Below are 20,931 nucleotides of genomic sequence, written 5' to 3'. Positions count from 1 at the left end.
GGCAATATCTTATTTCCCTGAGTTCCTTTCCCAAAAAAGCAAAGCAGTAAAACAGCAAATCCAGTTTTCTTCGAATGGCATAGAAGAATACGATAGGCCATTTATCAAAGTAGAATCGAAAACTGCATTGCCTAAATGCTATCCAACTGTTGTTGGACCTGATAATATCTATTATACAATGGTAAAACATCAGCCATGGATCAACTGTTGCACCTTTATAATAGAATTTTCCGTGGGAGCATATTTCCAGATACCTGGCAAAAGTGATTATAATCGCATATTCTAAGCTGGGGAAGGATCCAAAATTTCCAAATAACTATCATCCAATTGTTCTGGCCAGCTGCTTGTGCAATATTCTGGAAAAAATGGTTAACTCTTGTCTTTTTCTGGAGAGAAACAACCTTTGACCATCTTTTCTGGCTGGAGGCATCTATTAGAGATGCCATCCTATAATGCAAGCATATTGTATAGATTTTTTTCAAAATGGAAAAAAACATATGACACTGCTTAGAGATTTGGAATACTACAAGATTTACATAATTTCGGATTTAGAGGGAATCTTCCTCTTTTTATCAGAAACTTCTTATCCAACTGAATCTTCCAAGTCTGGGTGTCTACTGCTCTTTCTTGCACCTATAACCAAGAAAAAGGTGTCCCACAAGGTTCTGTTCTAAGTGTCACACTTTTTGCAATCAAATTCGACTCAATAAGAGAACAACTTCCTCCAACAGTAAGTAATGTCTTATATGTAGATGACTTTGCCATCTTCTGTCATTCATCTAATATGAGAGTCAAGAAAGACGACTGCAGCAAGCCATTGACCATCTCTCAAAATGGGTGCTTTCAAATGTGTTTAGATTTTCATGGCAGAAGACAGTTTGTGTGCATTTCTGCCACAGGCATGGTCTTCATCCGGACCCAGATCTCCGACTAGGACAATCACTAATCCCAGTTGCACCACAAACCAAGTTCTTGGGACTGACATTTGATAGGAAACTCACTTTTCTCCCTCAGTTATAGGACAAGTGTGCCGTAAAACAATGAACGTTCCATGCACTCTGTCTTCCACCTACTGGGGTGCTGATGGCTGTCCTGTGCTTTGAATGTACAGAGCATTGATAAGATCAAAACTTGACTATGGCTTTACAAGTCTGACTGGTAATGACTTAATAGCATGCTTCCATTTAAGCCTTTGTGAAGAGGTATCCAAAGAATGATCTGCCTAGCACTGAACCTGCTATATTAGTAGTAGTAGATATATTGTATTCTCAGAGGCAGATATTTACAGACTTTCCTGTATGCATGTACAGGCTGGGTGAAATTTAACAAAATTAGGTATTTGTTGAAAGTTTATTTTTCACTTGGTTAGACTATAATAAATTTAGTTTAATCCTTTATCCAAGTGTGAGCAAACAAAGTTTGCACCTGAAAATATCTTCAGGACTGGGGTAAGGTGGTACAACACCGGGAAACTCGTTGCAAAGGTAGAGCAAGCTAACATCACTCCTATCTCAGTATCTCTCATAATGCAAAACACATCTCTTGCGGTTGTACCACCTTACCCCAGTCCTGAAGATACTTTCACGTGCAAACTTTGTTTGCTTACACTTGGATAAAGGATTAAACTAAATTTATTGTAGTCTAACCAAGTGAAAAATAAACTTTCAACATCTTTCTCTAAATCCAGAGTAATTTAATAAAAAGGTGGCACACCGTTTGGCAACTCCTATAGGTGGAGAAGACCTTGCTAATGCTTCTGCCTGGTATCTCCACTTGGGCCTGGCTCCCCCTGAAGAGACCTCAGTAAAGGTCAAAACTAGTCTGGGTAGTGGCCCTTCCCTTAATGCATAACATTATACATATCTGCAAGGAGTGATGTTAGCTTGCTCCACCTTTGTAACAAGTTGCCCGGTGTTGTACCACCTTACCCCAGTCCTGAAGATACTTTCAGGCACAAACTTAGTTTGCTCACACTTGGATAAGGGATTAAACTAAATTTATTATAGGTATTTGTGTTCTCTACTAAACTTTGTTGAATTAAGCTTGGTTTCACTGAGACCATTTTTAGTGGCAAAATTAGGTAAAATATATGTTCAAAATGACAGTATATAAACCACAAATGTCTCTAGTTTTAATTATTCTGATAATAAATGACATCTATACACTTTTAGGTGACATGATTATATGGGTGTGAGAACCATCTGCTTATTGGAAGTCTGAAGTAGCTTGAAAAAGTATATTTGGTGTCTAGATTTGGGTTACCAGATTATTCAATTCTTAACTAATTCATGGTACTAAATAGGTTACTAACCTTTTGTAGGTAGGAATAACACACACACACACACACACAAATACTATTGTAAAACACCTTTTTTATGTTAATCTCAGGTTATTTCTATAATTCTTCAAAAAAAAATGTAACTGTTAATCTAAAGTTAGCATGTACACAGTAGTTAAATTATTTAGTATTATTATAATCGACTTAAAATTTAAGCAGTTTGTATCGCTGCACAGTATCACATGCATGCATACATACACCGTGTACCAGTTTTTTTTTTTTATTATTATTCCTTATTTGAAATTAACTTTTAAAAAAATGTTCACTGTTATAATTTATTTTTGATTTGAATTTAATTTTAGAAAAGTGATGTTGCCAGGTAAGGACAAAAAATTAGAAATTCACATTGTACAATATCTTATTATTATCAAAATAAAAAAAAATAATTAGCTAACGCCTTTTTATTCCCATATGTAGGGAGTAGGCAAGGCCGTTTTAGTCCTATCTAACTTTTGGAGACTGAGTGGGCAGTTCAATTTCCACTGGTACCCAATCAGAGATAGCTGGACCAAGGCTATCACTAATTAAGCGGCATGCAGTGAAGAGAGAGGGCTCAACAAGTGCCACCATCTCGTAGTCCCTAATCCTAACACTTGCATTTAATGTCTGAAATAATGTGGGTTCTTGAGTTTCCAAGAGAAAAAACCCGCTCGTGCCTGAGATCGACTAACTCGGGAACCGGCCGAAAAAAAGGCTTAGAAAAATTTCTTCTAGTCACCGACTACATTCGAAACCAAGAAGTCTTCCTTCGTGTGGTCAAGCACCATGGTGTACACACTCCACTGAGCTACACGGTGTATGTATGTATGCATGTGATACTGTGCAGCGATACAAACTGCTTAAATATAATATTCATATTATTATCATCATCATCATGAAATTCCTGCCATGTACCCTCAAGGGGTGTACAGGATATGACAGTACTACATGAAAAATTTACATCATTACTAACTTCCTATCTACAATTTTCCTCCAAATCAGTCTGTTACTTGTCAAGACTCCAACATTATCAGATCTTATATTTCTATCGTCTAAGGCACTTTGTACCGTATCAATCCACCTATATCTTGGTCTTCCTCTGGGTCGTTTTGCTACCAACCTGGCAGAGAACACTTGTTTTGCTAATCTTTCCTCTCCAATTCTATTTAAGTGACCATACCACCTGAGATTAGCTCTGTTAACGCATTCCTGGATGCTAACAATGTCAAGTTCTTTCCTAATATCCTTATTTTTAATATGATATTGCCATTGATGCCATCTGTTCACGCCTCTAATCTTTCTTAGGACTCTCATATCTGCGGTCTCTAGTCTGTGATCAAGTGTTTTACTTCTTACCCAGCTCTCAGATCCATAAGTTAAAACTGGTTTGAACACTGTCTTGTATACAGCTAATTTAGTGTTCTGACTAATTTCTCTCTTATTCCATATGAATTTATTCAATTGACTTCCCACCATACCAGCTTTGCTGATTCTGTTGTCTATTTCTATATTTAATTTACCATATTCAGTAAAAATCGTGCCTAAGTAGCTGAAATGTTTTACTTGTTCCACAGGTTCTCCATTCACAACACAGTTGATATTTTCAATGATTCTGACTATTTTCATTGTCTTTGTCTTTTTATTGCTGACCTTCATACCGTATCTATTACAACAGCTATTCAGTTTAGTCAGAGAATCTTGCAGACTTGTAGTGAATTTATTTAGAAGTATAACATCATCTGCATAAAGCAAACAGCTGACATTAACATCTCCAATTTTGATATCAGGTTTAATACCACCTTCCTTCATAATGTGATCCATATAGATAATGAATAACAGAGGGGATAATGTACATCCTTGTCTCACACCAGATTTAACATTAAACCATCTTCCTGTACTTCCTTCAATTCTAACTGCTGACTCACAACTCAAATAAAGACTAAGTATTGTTTGATATAATGCCCAATTGACACCATATAACTGCAGCTTATTGAATAGCTTCTCTCTTGGCACCTTGTCATATGCCTTTTCCAAATCGACAAAACTTAAATACAGATCTTTGTTATATTCCCATGCTTTCTCGACTATTTGTCGTAAAGTGAAGATTATCCCCTCTGTTATTCATCCTGACAGCCTCTATTTGGCCTGAATCCAGCTTGTTCTTCACCAAGCTTTTCTTCCACAATTCTTCTCAACTGTTTCTCAAGTATACTTGCATAGATCTTGCCAGGAACACTCAGTAGGGAAATACCTCTGTAATTCTCACATTCAGTTTTATTTCCCTTTTTATATATGGGTACTATGAGAGCTCTACTCCAATCATCGGGAATTCGTCCCTCAGTCCAGGCTTTCTGAACTATGCAGTGCAGCCACTGTAAGACTTTTATACCACCATACTTCAACATTTCTGGTCGAATATCAGCTACTCCTGCTGCCTTTCCACATTTCAAGCCTTTGATGGCTTTTTCTACTTCAAGTATGGATATGTATTCCTGACTGCATGCCTGGTCAGTGTTTTTTATCACTGTGCTGTCATCACTGCTTGTTTCATTTAGCAGTTTTTCAAAGTAATTACTCCATACTTCAAGGATATCATTTTGTCCTGTTTTCATGTCACCTTTATCATCTCTAACTCCTTTTACAGCACTCTTTCCTCCATTCCTAAGCTTCTTCAACAACCTTCAGAATATTTTGCGACCTTCTTGATATTTATTTTCTATTTTCTTGCCAAAGTCCTGCCATGACTTTTGTTTAGCTAGTTTTACACACTGTTTAGCTTTCTTACATTTATCTCTGTATTCTGTAAGAGTAAAAGCTGACTTATTTGCCAGGAACTTTTAATATGCTTTATTCTTTTCTTCACTGCCTCTTTAACTTCCTGTGTCCACCAGGGAGTTCTGATTTTTTTATCCTTGCAGACAACCTCACCACATGCCTCTCTGGCAGAATCAATCAATGTTTTCTTCAGAGTTTGCCACTGATTCTCCAAGGTTTGATTCCTGTTCTCAAACTGTTTCATTTTCTTTTCAATAATCTTTCTGTATTTTAGTCTACAGTTCACATCTGAGAGCTGCTCAACTTTTATTCGCTTTAAAACTTTCTTACAAGTGATTCTTTTCAATATGAAATTCAATTTTTTCCTGCTCAAGACTAAATAGTGATCACTTCCAATTTCAAATCCTCTGTACACTCTGATGTCCTGCACCAGGGAGAAAACATCACTGAGACTTTTCTTATTCCTAGCCTCTTCTCTCCATGTGAATTTGTGCACATTTTTATCTTGGAACATGATGTTAGTAATAACCAGTCCATGTCCTGAGCAGAAATCCAACAGATATTTGCTATTATTATTAGCTTTGCTCTTTTCTCCAAATTTTCCCAAAATATTTTTGTATGTCTCACAATCATTTCCTACTCTGCTATTTAGATCCCCAACAAGGACCAACTTTTCCTTTTTCATTGTGTCAGTTGCTTTTTCTAAAGCCTCAAAAAATTCCTCCACTTCTACCTTAGTAGAACCTTCTGTGGGACCATAGGCACAAATAAGTCTCGTTGTCCAGTTCCCCATTCTCATATTTGCCCACATTACTCTACTTGAGACTGACTGCCATTGAAGAAGATTAGCCTCGTATTTTGTGTTGAATACTATGGCTACTCCTTCTTTTCCTTGATTGTTATTGCCTGAATATAACATTTTGTATTTATTGCTCAGAAAGATCTCACCAGTTTTGGTCTTTTTTGTTTCAATCACCCCTATTATGTCGATCTGGTACTTATCTAATTCCTCAGCTAGCTCTATTTCTTTGCCATTCAGTCTTCTTACGTTGATAGTACCGAACGGACTTAACTCTGGTGATGTTGAGTTGGGGTTTATTTTCAGATTTGTTCCAGTAGCTGACTTTTCGCTGTTCGCCCTGGTTCCCAGGCGAAAACAACGGGGGCCTTGTTTAACCGGTCGATGCCCCAACCGGCATGAAATTTTGTCATGTTGTACCATCATTTTTTATTTTGGTTTAACCAATAAGAATACAATTTGGTCGGCTAAATCCCAAATTGCCAGCCCATCCTCGTTCGTTCAGTATCAAAGTAGATGCCCATCAGGGTGCACCACGAGAAGGTGAGGATTGGACATTAGGTCAGCAGCCCTTGTCGGTTCTCCGCATTCCTTTAAAGGCTATGTGGAGGTCTCCTCTCAGTTATACAGCTTTGATCCTTAAGCACCCCTATTATTATTATTATTAAGTAGTTCCAGTTATTATTAAGTGTACCAGTTTTTTTTTTTTTTATTATTCCTTATTTGAAATTAACTTTAAAAAAATGTTAGTAATACAGTAACACCCTGAAGTTACGCGGTAGGTGGGACCAACAAAAAGCGCATAAGTTGAATTCGCATAACTCTGGGTATAATTTTGCATGTAATTTATATATACAAACATACAATTGGGACCAAAGGTTTACAAAAAACACCTATATTGTTTATGAAATATAATCATAATTGTAGTTTTTCGTACATAAAAAAAAAAAGTTATTTCGATGCCGATGGTTTTATAAAATCTAATAGATTCGTCTGACGGCATAATGTCTTTTTCTTGTCATGCAAAATTTCTTTATAGCAAGCTAATGATTTTTTTATTCCTTGCCTTTTGCCTTGTTGTTACAGTTCGTTCCTCGTTAAAATCTTTGTCCTCCAAAATCTGTAAACCTTTCCTTTATGATTGTTCTTACTGTGGATTCCTGTAGATCGAACTTCTTTTCTAGCTCACAAATTTTTAATCTGCCTTCAAAATCCTTAATAATGTTGAGTTTTGTTTCCAAAGTCAATGTTTTCCTTTTCTTGCTAGCTGTAGAAGAATTGGACTTGCTTCTTTTGGATGACATTATTATTTTTTATGTGATAAAATTTTTATCAAGAACATAACATTAAACAATCGCAAAGTTTGTAGACTATAAAAATCGTGTATGAATGGAGACCATGCGAATCATGTCAGTGCTTGTTCACAGCATGTGCGACACTGGCCAATGCAGCCGGCACCTGAAAGATATGACTAGTGGCGAGACGTGAAGCGGGACAGGAATACGTACATATAAGAAATCGTGTAACTCTGGATTTGCGTAAGTCGGGGTATGACTGTAATTCATTTTTGATTTGAATTTAATTTTAGAAAAGTGATGTTGCCAGGTAAGGACAAAAAAACGGAAATTCACATAGACACTTTGTACAATATATTATTATAGTTCGCCCACCGATTAGAGGTCCCTCGACACTTCTGCGAATGTCAGAAAAAGGAGAATTCATTCCGATAATAGGGTAATCAATCTGTCTTCTGGGATGCGTTTGTTTATTATTACAGGTCGGAAATTTTAATTTAGCTTTTCTTTTATGAACATTGCAGTTTAACTGCAACTATTTTGCTTGTATAACAGTTGGAAAAATGTACGTAGAGTATTAACAAAATTAAAGAAGGTATAGCATTAAACAAAAATTTAATTAAGTTTATTTTTAAGAAAGTTTTCTATAAAATAAAAATAATTATACAGAAAACCAGAAATTTTTTTCAAATGAACTTGGATATTCTAACCTTACAGTTAAGAGAACTGAGACACTTTAATGTCCCAAACTGATTATTTATTTATGACTTGTTGTGACTCTTTTAACAAACCCATGCAAAAAAAGGTTGGAAAAAAATACCATTATCAAATCTTTTTAATCTTCATAGTCATCTGAATCAGTCACCAAATCGCCATCACTTTCACTTAAACTGATCACCAAAGGGTCGCATAATTCTTCGATAATTCCGTCTCTGTCCCAATACATATTTTCCAATGAGGTGACACAAAAGCAATATTTTCCCGAGTTTTGAACTGTAATACTTTCGATCGCCTGTTCTGAAAGCTTAAAAAGTTTCAACATGTCAATATCTCCAGTTACGTTGCGATGGCGAATGAAACTTGTCACTTCTGCCCAAACATACTCAATAACATTAATATCGCAATGATATGGTGGTAGCCTCAAAGCTAGAAATCCATGCTCTTTGAGCATTGTGTCGAATTTAAATAGTCTAGTTGTGGGCGAGTTTCTTTTGACCAAATTAAGCAATTCAATTTTTCGCATATATAAGGAATGAGAAATGTTATTTGCAGAGAGCCAATCCATAAAAACTTGCTTCTTATTAGACCAATTTGGAACTTTGTTTAATCGAATAGAGTGACATGAAGCGTTATCAATTATAACAACAGCAATTTTAGGAAGGTTTGGAATCAGTTTTTCTTCTGCCCACTTTTCGAAGATCGTAGAATTCATTTGCCTATGGTAATTGGCTTTGTATAGTAAGTTTGAATTTGGTAAAAAACCCATTTCTTCAGCCGCACACAAAATTATTATGCGCCGCGAGGCATTTCCGGTTTATACCACTCCACATTCTTCTTTAGACTGCCAAAATTTTCCATAAGTTAAATTACTATCAATCCAAGTTTCATCTAGATACACAATCGGTCTTTTTTCCTCCCTGAAACGTCTTATTGCTCTCAAATACTGCGTTCTAGATAAAACAATGTCACTTCGCTCCATGAAAAGTTTCCTTTTATTCTGGAACTTTTTAAAACAAATTCCGATTTCATGAAATATTTTCCTTAAAGTTTCTCTTTTCCAAGGAAAATTAATTTTTTCTTAAAGCACAAGAATTAATTTCGGAACAGTTGGCACTCTTTTCTCGACCACGTAAAATTTGTGAATAGTTCTTCTTATAACGTCTACATCAAAATAATTCAAAGCTACGGTATCGATGGTTTTCTTTACTCTGGCGCTTTTTTTTAGGAGATTTAAATTTTGGCTTACCTTCACCTTTTGATTCCCTACGAATTCTTTTAACAGTCGACCTCGATACACCCGCAGTTGCACTTGCACGTTTTATGACTTGAGAAAGGGGAACAAGGAGACGATTCTTTTTTCGCAGAATGTCAGCACATTATTCAGTATTCTTTTGCAAGAGCTGTTGAAACGTTTAACAACAGAACTTGTTGACTGTACTGGATCCATCATACAAATTATTAATAAAAAATAATGCAAAAAAGTGACAACAAAAATCAAGCTAGTACTAGTACAGCGACAGACAAGAAAGCACGTGATTTCGCATGTTGGCGACCAATTCGTACATCCTTCATTTCTTTCTCCCCTTCAGCATGAATCAACTATTCTTGGCAAAATGCCAAGGAGAGATCTACAAACGGTGGGCGAACTATATCCGAGACCTCCAGGGAGTCAAGGATGATTCATTGAGGGAGGCTGTAAATTACCCAGTCCAGCTATCATATCTTCCTATAAATTCATTTACAGTAGATGCGCTCACTACCCATAAGGGCAAATTATTCTGCTCACTCACTGCTCTCTGGGAGAAAAACCTGGCTCTTACCCCTTTCTTGACTGAGACTTAACTTCCACGGATGCTCCCGTGTTCTCTCCCCGTCTTTCATATGACGAAAACTTTTATCATTTGAAATGCTATAACACCTATTCAAAGGTTTATAGACCTCTATCATATCACCCCTCTTTCTCCTGTTAACCAAAGTCTGCAATCCACATACTTGCAATCTGTCCTCATAATCTAAATCCCATAATCTGCATATAATCTTTGTAACTCTTATTTGCACCCTTTCCACAGCTTCTTTATTCCCTTGGAATCCGGGAGATCAAATCTGCGCAGTAATCCAGGTGTGGTCTTATCAAAGCCTTATAAAGAGGCAAAATTACATCCTTATCCTTACATGTCAAGGCTCACTTCAACATAGTAATCATCCTCTGAGTTGTATTTGCAACTTTTGCTATGAGACCTTTGAACTTTAAATTCTTATCCACCAATACACCAAGATACCTTGCATCTTCAATTTCTTGTAGCATAACCCCGATAATATAATATGCCACTGGAACTCTAATCACGCCAAAGTGCGTAACTTTACACTTACTAACATTAAACTGATAACCATTTTCATTTGCCCAGATTTTCAGTTTATTCAAATCATTTTGTAATTGCTGAATATCAGTAGCATCCCTGATTCCCCTGCCTATCTTTGCATCATCAGCAAACAATTGAAAATCTGATGATAGACCCTGCTTGATGTCATTAATGTATAGATTGACCAATAATGGTCCAAGGACTGAACTGTGAGGTACGCCACTAGTTACCTTAAATCTGGCAGATTCACACCCACTGTATACTACTTTTTGATATCTGTCTGTCAACCATCCCCTGATCCAAGTCAATAGATTATATTCCAATCCCATATTCTCCAGTTTATGCAACAGCCTATCGTGTGGTATCCTATCAAATGCCTTAGAAAAATCCAACATTATCCTAGCGCATCCATTCCCTTTATCCAACTCGGCTATAACATTGTTATAAAATATGAGCAAATTGCTAAAACATGACCCTCCTTTAGTAAACTCATGCTGTTCCCTGCAGAGTATAGATTGTTTATCTACCCATTTCTGTATGCGAGTTCTTACCAACTTCCCTAAAATCTTCACTACCACACCAGATATACTAATAGGTCGGTAGTTAGACACATCAGTTTTTGGACCTTGTGCAATGGAACTATCATACATTCCTTCCATTCCTGTGGTATCGTTTCTGAGCTCAGACTCAAGTTATACAAATGTGTGAAAGTCCTAGCCAATTCAGCTGAACATTCCTTTAGCAAACGGACTGATATTCCATCTGTCCCTATTGACAAATTCTTATCTAAGTTATGCGAGAGCTCTTTAACCTCATTTTCATGAACCTCTAACTCTTCATCCAACGTAGCAGTAGCACTATGCACCATGCTACATACACCTGGTTGATATATCTTAACAAAGTGAGCACTCATTAACTGAACAATCTCTTTAGCTTCCGACACTCGTGTACCATCTGCATTCAATAAAGTTAGTCTTCCACATTCATTCTTTCTTTTGCTTGCGATAAAATTCTTTTGGATTGCTTTTAGCTTGCATGGCCAATTTCTTTTCATACTCCATTTTAGCTTTTCTCACAATTCTTGTTACTTTTCGGGCCTGAGCTTTATATATTTCATAACTCCTCTCACGATATTCTTTCCACATTATCTTCTTGTGAATCTCTTGCTTAATAAGACTGCACATCCATTTCACTCCCAACCTATTTATTCCTCAAACACTAGGGATACATTGATATACCGCACTTTTACAAAGATTCCCATGCATTGCTGACATTTTTTCCATTCAGTGACTGATACCATGGGACCGAAATAGTATTCTTCTAAGTCGATCATAATTTCCAGCTTTGTAGTTCAGCACCTGTTTTAATCGGAGCTTCAATACAAGTAGATACTTCCCAAGAAAGAACCACATGATCACTGTCACCAATTGGTGGTAAAATAGCCATATTGTTGACAGAGATCCCTTCTGACGCTATGAGCAAATATGAATACATATAAGCAAACTATGTTTCTGAGTCAAAGGATATATGAGCTTGGAAAAAGAGAAAAAAGTAGCTGATAGAAGTGCATCTTTGATAATTTGTTTCGACTGCAAGGCAAAACAGGAGACCAGAATGTAGTTGTGATAATATTTCTCTAATTGTCTCATCATGTGTAAAATACATCTGTTCTGCACACCATAATTTTTCAGGGTAAACTTATACACAACACTGATTGTCTTCATTGAGAACATTGTGCATTGTTAAAATATTAATTATATAGTACTAATGGACTGCAGCTTAGTGGAAATCTTGGTGATAAACACCACACATGGTGTGAATGGAACCCCAGAACCACTCAGGGCATAATATCTTGAGTGTCTGAAATATTTCTGGGGTTTCTGTAGATCACGTTTCCTGCTTTAATTTTGTGTTTATTCATTTTATTAGGAGTCTTTCACAGAACAACATGCTGCGTTACTGTTATGAGTAATTCATCTCCATCTTAGCATTTTCTTTTTTTGTTAATTTTCTGCTTCCAAGGCATATTGTTTTGTTGGAAATATAAAAGCAAACGCACTTATCTTATATGCTCTTTCCAGTCACCAAATGCCAGTCTTATAGAGCAGGTATAGATCTGCTTCTGTCAAACCAGAGAATTGGACTTCTTGCTGGATAATGGAGCATTCTTATGAAGTTTCACACCTTTGTCAGATTTGGTTGACAAGGGCCTTGGTGATATTATTGGTGTTTGTTATTTTTTGTCTGTTGTGTTTGTTTATTACCTGTATGTGCTGTGTAATTAATGGTAAAAAAAATGTATAATTTTTCATGGAATCTTTAATTTATTACTTGTTATCTTGCTTTCTTTTAGTTTGTGAACAGAATATAGGCGGAAAAAGAAAGGTAAGTCAAACTCAGGAGTGACATTTTTCTAGTCCATTAAAAGTAATATTTATTTATTGTAGTACTATTAGAGAAATATCACTTTCTTTATACACTTAAGCATTCTATACAATGTACAAAGAATGCCTTGTATAAAAGTATATCATTCAGTGATCTAATATCAGGATATTTACTGCAAGATGAATTTTGATGAAATATGATATGGGCCATACTTGCAAATCATTTGTACCATTAGTATAAGGTATTTTCAGTTGAAGTCTTGATCAATGTTTATAAGTTACATAAATCATGATATCTGTCATTAGGTAGGTCAGTAATGAATTTTAAACATCCTACCAAATTTCATCAGAAGCTGTTTTTAAAGAAGTAAATTCTAAGCCATAATATTAATCATTACCCAAATTAATTGACAAATTTTCATGAAAATTGGTATGACACTTAATAAAATATTTTCTAACAATTAAGTTCAGACTAGATAATGTAGTTAATCATCTCTGTGCCTATAAAGAATAGAATTTCAGTGAAAGTTAATTATATTCCATTTAGTATTACATCTGTCCCAATCTTGTTTCGATTATTTTGGGATAATTTTGAATAAGTAAATAAACAGCAAATCATAAATTAGGTGTTGTATCACATTGAAAAAAAGTTTACAATTCCTACCTCTTAACATAGCTGATAAAATTATACTGGACACAAATAACCTATTAAGAAACATCAGAACTAATTCTAACCAAGAAAGATAAAGCACCAATAAAGTTGTTAAAATGAATAAGAAACTACTCATCACAAAAATAACACAATAGTGGTCCTAAATAGACAATAATGCAGATTAAATAAGATTAACCTCTCTACTGGCCGAGGTGGATGAAATAGTGAGACCAACTTGTACTTCTTATCCGTGTTATTCAATAGGTGTTACAGAATCGTATCCAGATTTATCTGGATGGATAAATCTGGATACGATTTATCTTAAGCATTCGATAAATCTGGCGGCCAGGACATATATATATATATATATGTCCTGGCCGCCTGGGGTGTTAATGCAGAAGATAAACCTAATGATATCCAATACCAAAACTTACAAAATAGTCAATTACAACAACCCTCCACGAAAGCCAGTTACAACACAAAAACCAAAGAATTACTGGAAGAGCTTCATTGCAACTTAAGGTTGTGAAAAATTACTACCATACTATTCAAGACCACAGTGAATCTATGGGATCCCTGAAATTCACAAACATAACATATCACTGAGACAATAGTGGAAGGAATGACAATCCTGCATATTGCCTTGCCAAGAAATTATTATCAGCCATATTAAAGGAGTTGGTAGGTCTTCTCCCTCATACATAAAAAATAGTCAACATTTTATTACCAAGTGTAAGGACTATGTTTAGATAAACATGATCTCTTAGCTTTGGCATCATTGCCCTCTTTACAAACATCCCTGTCAAAATTCTCTCTATATATAAAACAAATTTTTGCCAAATATTACTATCCTATTCACTCAGATTATTTCGTGTGTCAAAACAATTTCTACCTACAAAAAGAAGGAACCGCCATTGGTTCACCACTGTCCCTCATATCACAAACTTCTTTATGGAAACTTTCAAGCAGAAAGCTCTTGAATCCACAAATTTAAAATGTTAGGTTTGGCTTTGTCAATGACATATTCATAATTTGGCTACACAGTCAACAAACCTTGAACACTTTTCTCAGCCATTTAAACAAACAACATGAGTACATACAATTTGCAGTAGAATTAGGAAAATAAATAAATAAATAATAAATTTCTTATTGCTCTTGGATACATTCATTAATTGCCTTCCATCAGGATGTCTCTCATCTAACATTTATTGCAATCCTACACATACTGGTCAGAAAAATCTCCACCTTTCTTGCTTCTCCTAAGGACAAGCTTCTGCATCTCTTGGACAAACAGGAAGATCTGCTTTTATTCCACTAGAAAAACACAAGCATTATATTCAATATAAGGCAGCCTGGTTGGCTGAATGGTTAGCATATCGCACTCCAGCCCAAAGGCTGCGGGTTCGAATCCCACCATGGGCATGGATGTTTATGAGTGTGTGTGAAAATACTATGGTGGTAGTGGGCAGTAGATGGCATTCGTGTAGATTATGTGGTTCGCTGTAATTGGTGGATTGAGTGATGGAGACAGAGTTGTAGAGTAGGTACCCTCCCTCAATGAGTCTTTGGACTTCTTGGAGGTGTCACATAATAATACCTTGAGCCTAAACAGCCTGGACTTGCAGAGCATGCTATCAACACTAGACATAGAGTTCATTGGAACAATGCAAGAGTTCTTCATAAAAGTCAGTTCCTCATGGAATGACTTTATAATCATGTAAAACTTTACTTCATTCTCATAACTTAAACAGATCCAATGGTCTACATCTATCCCCTTTGCAGGAGATAGTACTTTTTAAATCATCTAATCTTTCCTGACTTTATTTTGTCTAAATATATGTTTTTTTTTTTTTTTTTTTTTTTTTTTTTTTTTTTTTTTTTTTAATAAGTTAGGAAATTTACTGGCCTTTTTAGTTATCTTACATTAGCTACTTAGGTGGTGCTTTTTCAGAATTGTCTGTTAATGTTCAATTGCCTTTATGTGTTCTTGTACTGAAGGTACCTGTGATACTTGGGCGAAAATTCTGCGCTAATAAAATATATTACCTGAGTTTTTATCCAGTATTATAATTATTTAAATATGCCTGCTCATGGTATTTCATTATTGAATCAAAGATTTTTTAGGAAGGTTTTTTTCACATCTCAAATGTAAAACAGTATAAAGTGGGGTGACGTGGAATTTATGTAGAATAAGTTGTTGTTCAGGTGAGGTAAGAGAAAGCCAAGTTTTCTAAATCTGAAGCAAAAGAGATGTGTTGTATTGATGTCAGGAAGAAAGACTGGACTTAATTGTTAATGTGAAAGGTCTGTTCATCTCTGGTGATGTTGAGTATTAGTATAAATGCTGGGGAGGTTTGTGAGAGAGAGAGGGAAAAAACAAGGCAAGAAGCATTGTTGAAGTTGATCAGTTTGTGTCCTTCCTCCACTTTCTTGCATTGGTCATGGAGATTAGTATATAAAGCATAGTAACAGCATGTTCTTGAAAAGAGGTAGAGGTTGCATAGGTTATTGAATTATGCAGAAAATTAGCTGCCATATTTTCAGTATATTTCTTTTGGTTAAAGAAAAGTAAAAAAATCTGAATTTTTATATATAAATCACACACACACACACACACAAAAGGTTACAAGACCTTTTGTATTGGATTGATTTCCATGAAAGGTTGAAAACATACATAATTGTGAATGGACTAAGAATTTTTAAAGTTATTTTTTATTTTGTGCACAATCCAGAAGACCCTGTTCTAGAGAGCGAACATGGAACTTTTTACAGTCACGTCAGGCTTCCACTACTCCAGGGTGATAGTCTCACACTGGATGAAGAAATTCATCTTTCACCTAAAGAGAATCACAAACATCCATGCCCATGATAGGTTCAGACTCTCAGCATGTTGGTTGAAGAAGTGGTACATTAACTACTCAGTCAACCAGGCAGGCAAAATTAAAGTAAAACTAAGAGTAAAATGAGAAGAAAGAATAATATACTCCATAAGGAAAATTTTGGATGGTATTTGCAGATAGGCTATTACTGAAGTTTAGAACAGGAGTGAATGAGCAAAACAACAAAGCTCTGGGTTCCTTCATTACTGACAACATCTAAAGGCATACATCATAACACACACTTATTTACTTAATCCTCTTCACTCCACCTGGGAGCATAGGTCCATAAACACACACACCCAGAAAAGAAGAAAAAAGGAAATTGGCCACACAGTTGCAAAAGAGTAGAATTAATATCATGCGAGGCACATTCAGAAAGTAAGATCTGTGCAGAATTTACTACTAAATAAGGATATGGAAGACTGGTCGCGCATGTGTGGTAGCATAGAGTGACTCGTTAGCTAGCTATTAACCAGTTTACTTCTGTTCCATTATTGTTTGTTTTCTTCCACGAATATTTTTTAATGAGTGATGTGATAAAAAATCCTGCCAGTTGTGAGGTTTGTGGTGCAATACGAATTTTGTTGGTGGAAAACAATAGTGCTGCAGAAATTCACCAATGACTGTGTAAGGTTGACGGCCCTAGTGTAATGAATGATAGTAAAGTTAGGCAAGGGTGCAACAATGTTCACAATGAAGAGTGCATTGGCCAGCCAAGTTCGGTGATAGATGATTTGGTGGAAAGAGTGAACACGAAAATTAATTGTGATTCCTTACTGAAGAAAATCAACGAGGAAGATCCCTTTATTGTCCCAGAAGACAGTGGTCATGATTTTTTTTGACCAATGATGACTGATTTTTTTTTGGGGGGGGGGAGTGATGAATTGCACCACTGCATTAATTGTTGTTTTAACTTGATGTTTGTGTATGAAATCCACATTTTGTCACCAGTCGCAATATGAGGAAAAAAAGTGTATCTCCTTCATTTTTGTAACACTCCAAACATTTTTGAGCTGATTCTACTCATTTCTGTTTATGTTGATCAGTCACATTTTTTAGGATGTATCTGACAAACAGTTTCTTATGTCCCAGCTTTTCTCTCACAATTTCATGAATGACTAATTGTGAAACTTCCAGGAATTCAAAAGAAAGTTCTGTAATTGGAAAACAATGATCTTACAAATTTTTGTGACCAAATTGTCTGTCACCACACATGGCCAGTCGCTGCACTCTTGATTGTGAACATTGTTGTACCCTCTTTAAACAGATGATACCATTTCCTAACTTGTCACTCATTACACAAGGTCCATAAACCTTACACAGTCATTGGTGAAATTGTGCGTATTATTATTTTCTGCAATCAAAATCCATATCACACCATGAATCTTGTAACTGATGGGATTTTTTTTTATCACAGCACTCATTATAAATTATTTGTATAACACAACAAATGACAATGAAATGAAAGTAAAATGGTCAACAGCTAGGTAATGAGCCACATTATGCTATGACACATGTGCAACCCCCTCTTCCATATCTTATTTGGTGGTAAATTCTGAACGGATCCTACTTTCTGGACACGCCTTATGTGATAAGAGCTTGATAAGATCTTTATGCCAGACTCAGTCAGATGCTGCAGAATATTCATTGTCTTATGCACTCAACTCTTACCATGCAAACTCATACAGAATAATTTGCTATAGTGATTTTTTTTTAAAATAACATTAGACTTACAAGCATACCCAGGAATTTTCAGTACTGTGTTATGTTTAATGAATAGTCATCATCATCATCATCATCAAATTCCTGCCATGTACCCTCAAGGGGTGTACAGGATATGACAGTACTACATGAAAAAATTACATCATTACTAACTTCCTATCTATAATTTTCCTCCAAATCAGTCTGTTACTTGTCAAGACTCCAACATTATCAGATCTTATATTTCTATCGTCTAAGGCACTTTGTACCGTATCAATCCACCTATATCTTGGTCTTCCTCTGGGTCGTTTTCCTGCCAACCTGGCAGAGAACACTTGTTTTGCTAATCTTTCCTCTCCCATTCTATTTAAGTGACCATACCATCTGAGATTAGCTCTGCTAACGCATTCCTGGATGCTGACAATGTCAAGTTCTTTCCTAATATCCTCATTTTTAATATGATATTGCCATTGATGCCATCTGTTCACACCTCTAATCTTTCTCAGGACTCTCATATCTGCGGTCTCTAGTCTTTGGTCAAGTGTTTTACTTCTGACCCAGCTCTCAGATCCATAAGTTAAAATTGGTTTGAACACAGTCTTGTATACAGCTAATTTAGTGTTCCGACTAATTTCTTTCTTATTCCATATGAATTTATTCAATTGACTTCCCACGACACCAGCTTTGCTGATTCTGTTGTCTATTTCTATATTTAGTTTACCATCTTCAGTAAAAATTGTGCCTAAGTAGCTGAAATGTTTTACTTGTTCCACAGGTGCTCCATTCACAACACAGTTGACATTTTCAATGATTCTGCCTATTTTCATTGTCTTTGTCTTTTTATTGCTGACCTTCATACCATATCTATTACAACAGCTATTCAATTTAGTCAGAGAATCTTGCAGACTTGTAGCGGATTTATTTAGAAGTATAACATCATCCGCATAAAGCAAAGAGCTGACATTAACGTCTCCAATTTTGATATCAGGTTTAATACCACATTCCTTCATAATGTGATCCATATAGATAATGAATAACAGAGGGGATAATGTACATCCTTGTCTCACACCAGATTTAACATTAAACCACCTTCCTGTACTTCCTTCAATTCTAACTGCTGAATCACAACTCAAATAAAGACTAAGTATTGCTTGATATAATGCCCCATTGACACCATATAACTGCAGCGTATATTAATGAATAGTGTTTTATCAATATTTAATATTATGTAATTGATTTATGTATAAAATATAAAATTATACATGCAAAACATATAAAATTTTATTTTTAGTTGCTTTCCCATTCTGATAGTCCTACAAAGAGAATGAAACATACAGGATACTTCATTGCTGAACTTGCTCATGTTATAGCTATGTGTGATGAACGTATTCCATTTGCAACTCTCACACAAGAGGTAAATAACTTGAATTTAATAAAGTATAATAAGTGATTTAGAACATCTTGACATGATATTATGTATCATTAAGTATGTTCAAAGTTTGCTTTTAGTATTTTATCACTTGGTTGAGATTATTCATTGTTATGTTAGTAGGGAAACCCGAGCTGCTTTAGCAAATGCATCAAGAGTCTTGTTTCCTTTTCATTTTGATTTCGTGTGTAGAGGCTTAAGTGCTGTGAGGACATCATGTTGGAGGCTTAATGGATTTTTTACAACACTCAAAATGAATTAAAATAGAATTTAATACTTCCTATATTTTGTCCTAGTCACTAGGACATCTATAGGGATTACAAAAACAATTAATGTAACATATACACAAATAACAAACAATACTAAGCCCAACCACGTGGGTGACACTAAAGTCCTATCTAGGTAGAGCGCCCTCTAAGGGCAGTAGTAGGTGGCCTGGAATGTAAGGTGGGAACTCTGGTGATGAGTGTTTCCCAAATCTTCGGAAGCTTAATGCAACCGTATTTATTGAGATTTGGCTGGTTTTTGAGAGCTGCTGCTGCTGCTGCTTCTAAGAAAAGTCTCTCTTTCTTGAATTTGCTGTGGTGGAGCATGGTGGTTTTCTTCCATGATACCCTGTGGGTGGTGTCCAAAACATGGTCAGCCAAGCCTGAATGGCCATAGTTGTGTTTGAAGATGTACGACTTGTGTTCCTCTAGACGGATGGATGCTGATCTGCCTGTCTGTCCGAAGTACGCCAGCTTACAGGAACAGGGTACTTTGTAAACTCCAGGCAGAGAGAGAGAGAGGAGGTAGCTGATCTTTCGTAGAACGGATAAGGGTAGCAAGTTTGCGGTGGGGCTTATACGCTGTGTGTAGGTTGTACTTTTTTAGTATCTTGGCTATTTTTTCGGATGTGCCACGGATGTAGGGTATGGTGATGGCATTTTTAAAATCTTGTTGACGAGAAGGACGGGGAATGGGGGAGGAGTTGATTATTTTTTTTGATACTGTGATCGCTGTAGCCATTGGAGAGGAAAGTGCTGTGTATGTGGTTAAGCTCAGTAGTGAGGGCGGTTCCACCGGAACAAAGATTGTGGGCTCTCTTGGTAAGGGTTTTAATAATGCCATATTGTTGAGAGGGGTGGTGGTGGGAGAGTTTGTGAATGTATCTGCCTGTGTGTGTGTGGGTTTTCTGTATACGGTGAAGGTAAGTGTATCATTAGGCAGGCGTGTTACTGAGGTGTTTAGGAAGGGTAAACAATTGTTCTTTTCCTTTTCCATAGTGAAGTGGATTCTTGGATGTAGACTATTGAGATGATTGAGGAAGGAGTCTAACGTGTCTGGGCCATGAGGCCAAATAGAGAACACATCATCTACATATCTTAACCAGATAGAGGGTTTGAGCGGGGCTGAGTCTATGGCTCGTTTTTCGAAATCTTCCATATAGAAATTGGCAAGGGGGGGTGAGAGGGGGGAACCCATGGCAGTTCCCTCTATCTGCTTGTAGATTTTGTTGTTCCAAGAGAAATACCCAGAGTTAATGGCAAAGGAAAAGAGATCTAAGATGTCAGAGGGAAAAACGTTTTCTAAGAGAGATAAGATGTCAATTAAGGGAATATTGGTAAACAAAGAGGAGAT

The 20,931-nt window shown here is 36.1% G+C and overlaps 1 protein-coding gene across 2 annotated transcripts in view; it reads left to right on the top strand.

The window, feature by feature from the left end:
- Positions 1–20,931, top strand: part of MED14 (mediator complex subunit 14) — a 429,754-nt gene that overhangs the window by 224,205 nt on the left and 184,618 nt on the right. For both annotated transcript variants that reach the window (XM_090411452.1, XM_090411451.1), the window contains exons 18-19: positions 12,620–12,651; positions 19,174–19,296. In XM_090411452.1, coding sequence (XP_090267578.1) covers positions 12,620–12,651; positions 19,174–19,296 — 155 coding nt within the window. The remainder of the gene's footprint in view (positions 1–12,619; positions 12,652–19,173; positions 19,297–20,931) is intronic.

The sequence above is a fragment of the Typopeltis vanoorti genome, chromosome 21 (assembly GCF_054136105.1).
Source record: "Typopeltis vanoorti isolate ZY-2024b chromosome 21, IOZ_Tvanoo_1.0, whole genome shotgun sequence".
In the NCBI taxonomy this organism is placed as follows: Eukaryota; Metazoa; Arthropoda; class Arachnida; order Uropygi; family Thelyphonidae; genus Typopeltis; species Typopeltis vanoorti.
The sequence above is the reverse complement of the archived record's forward strand: the minus strand, read 5'-3'. Positions and strand labels throughout refer to the sequence as shown.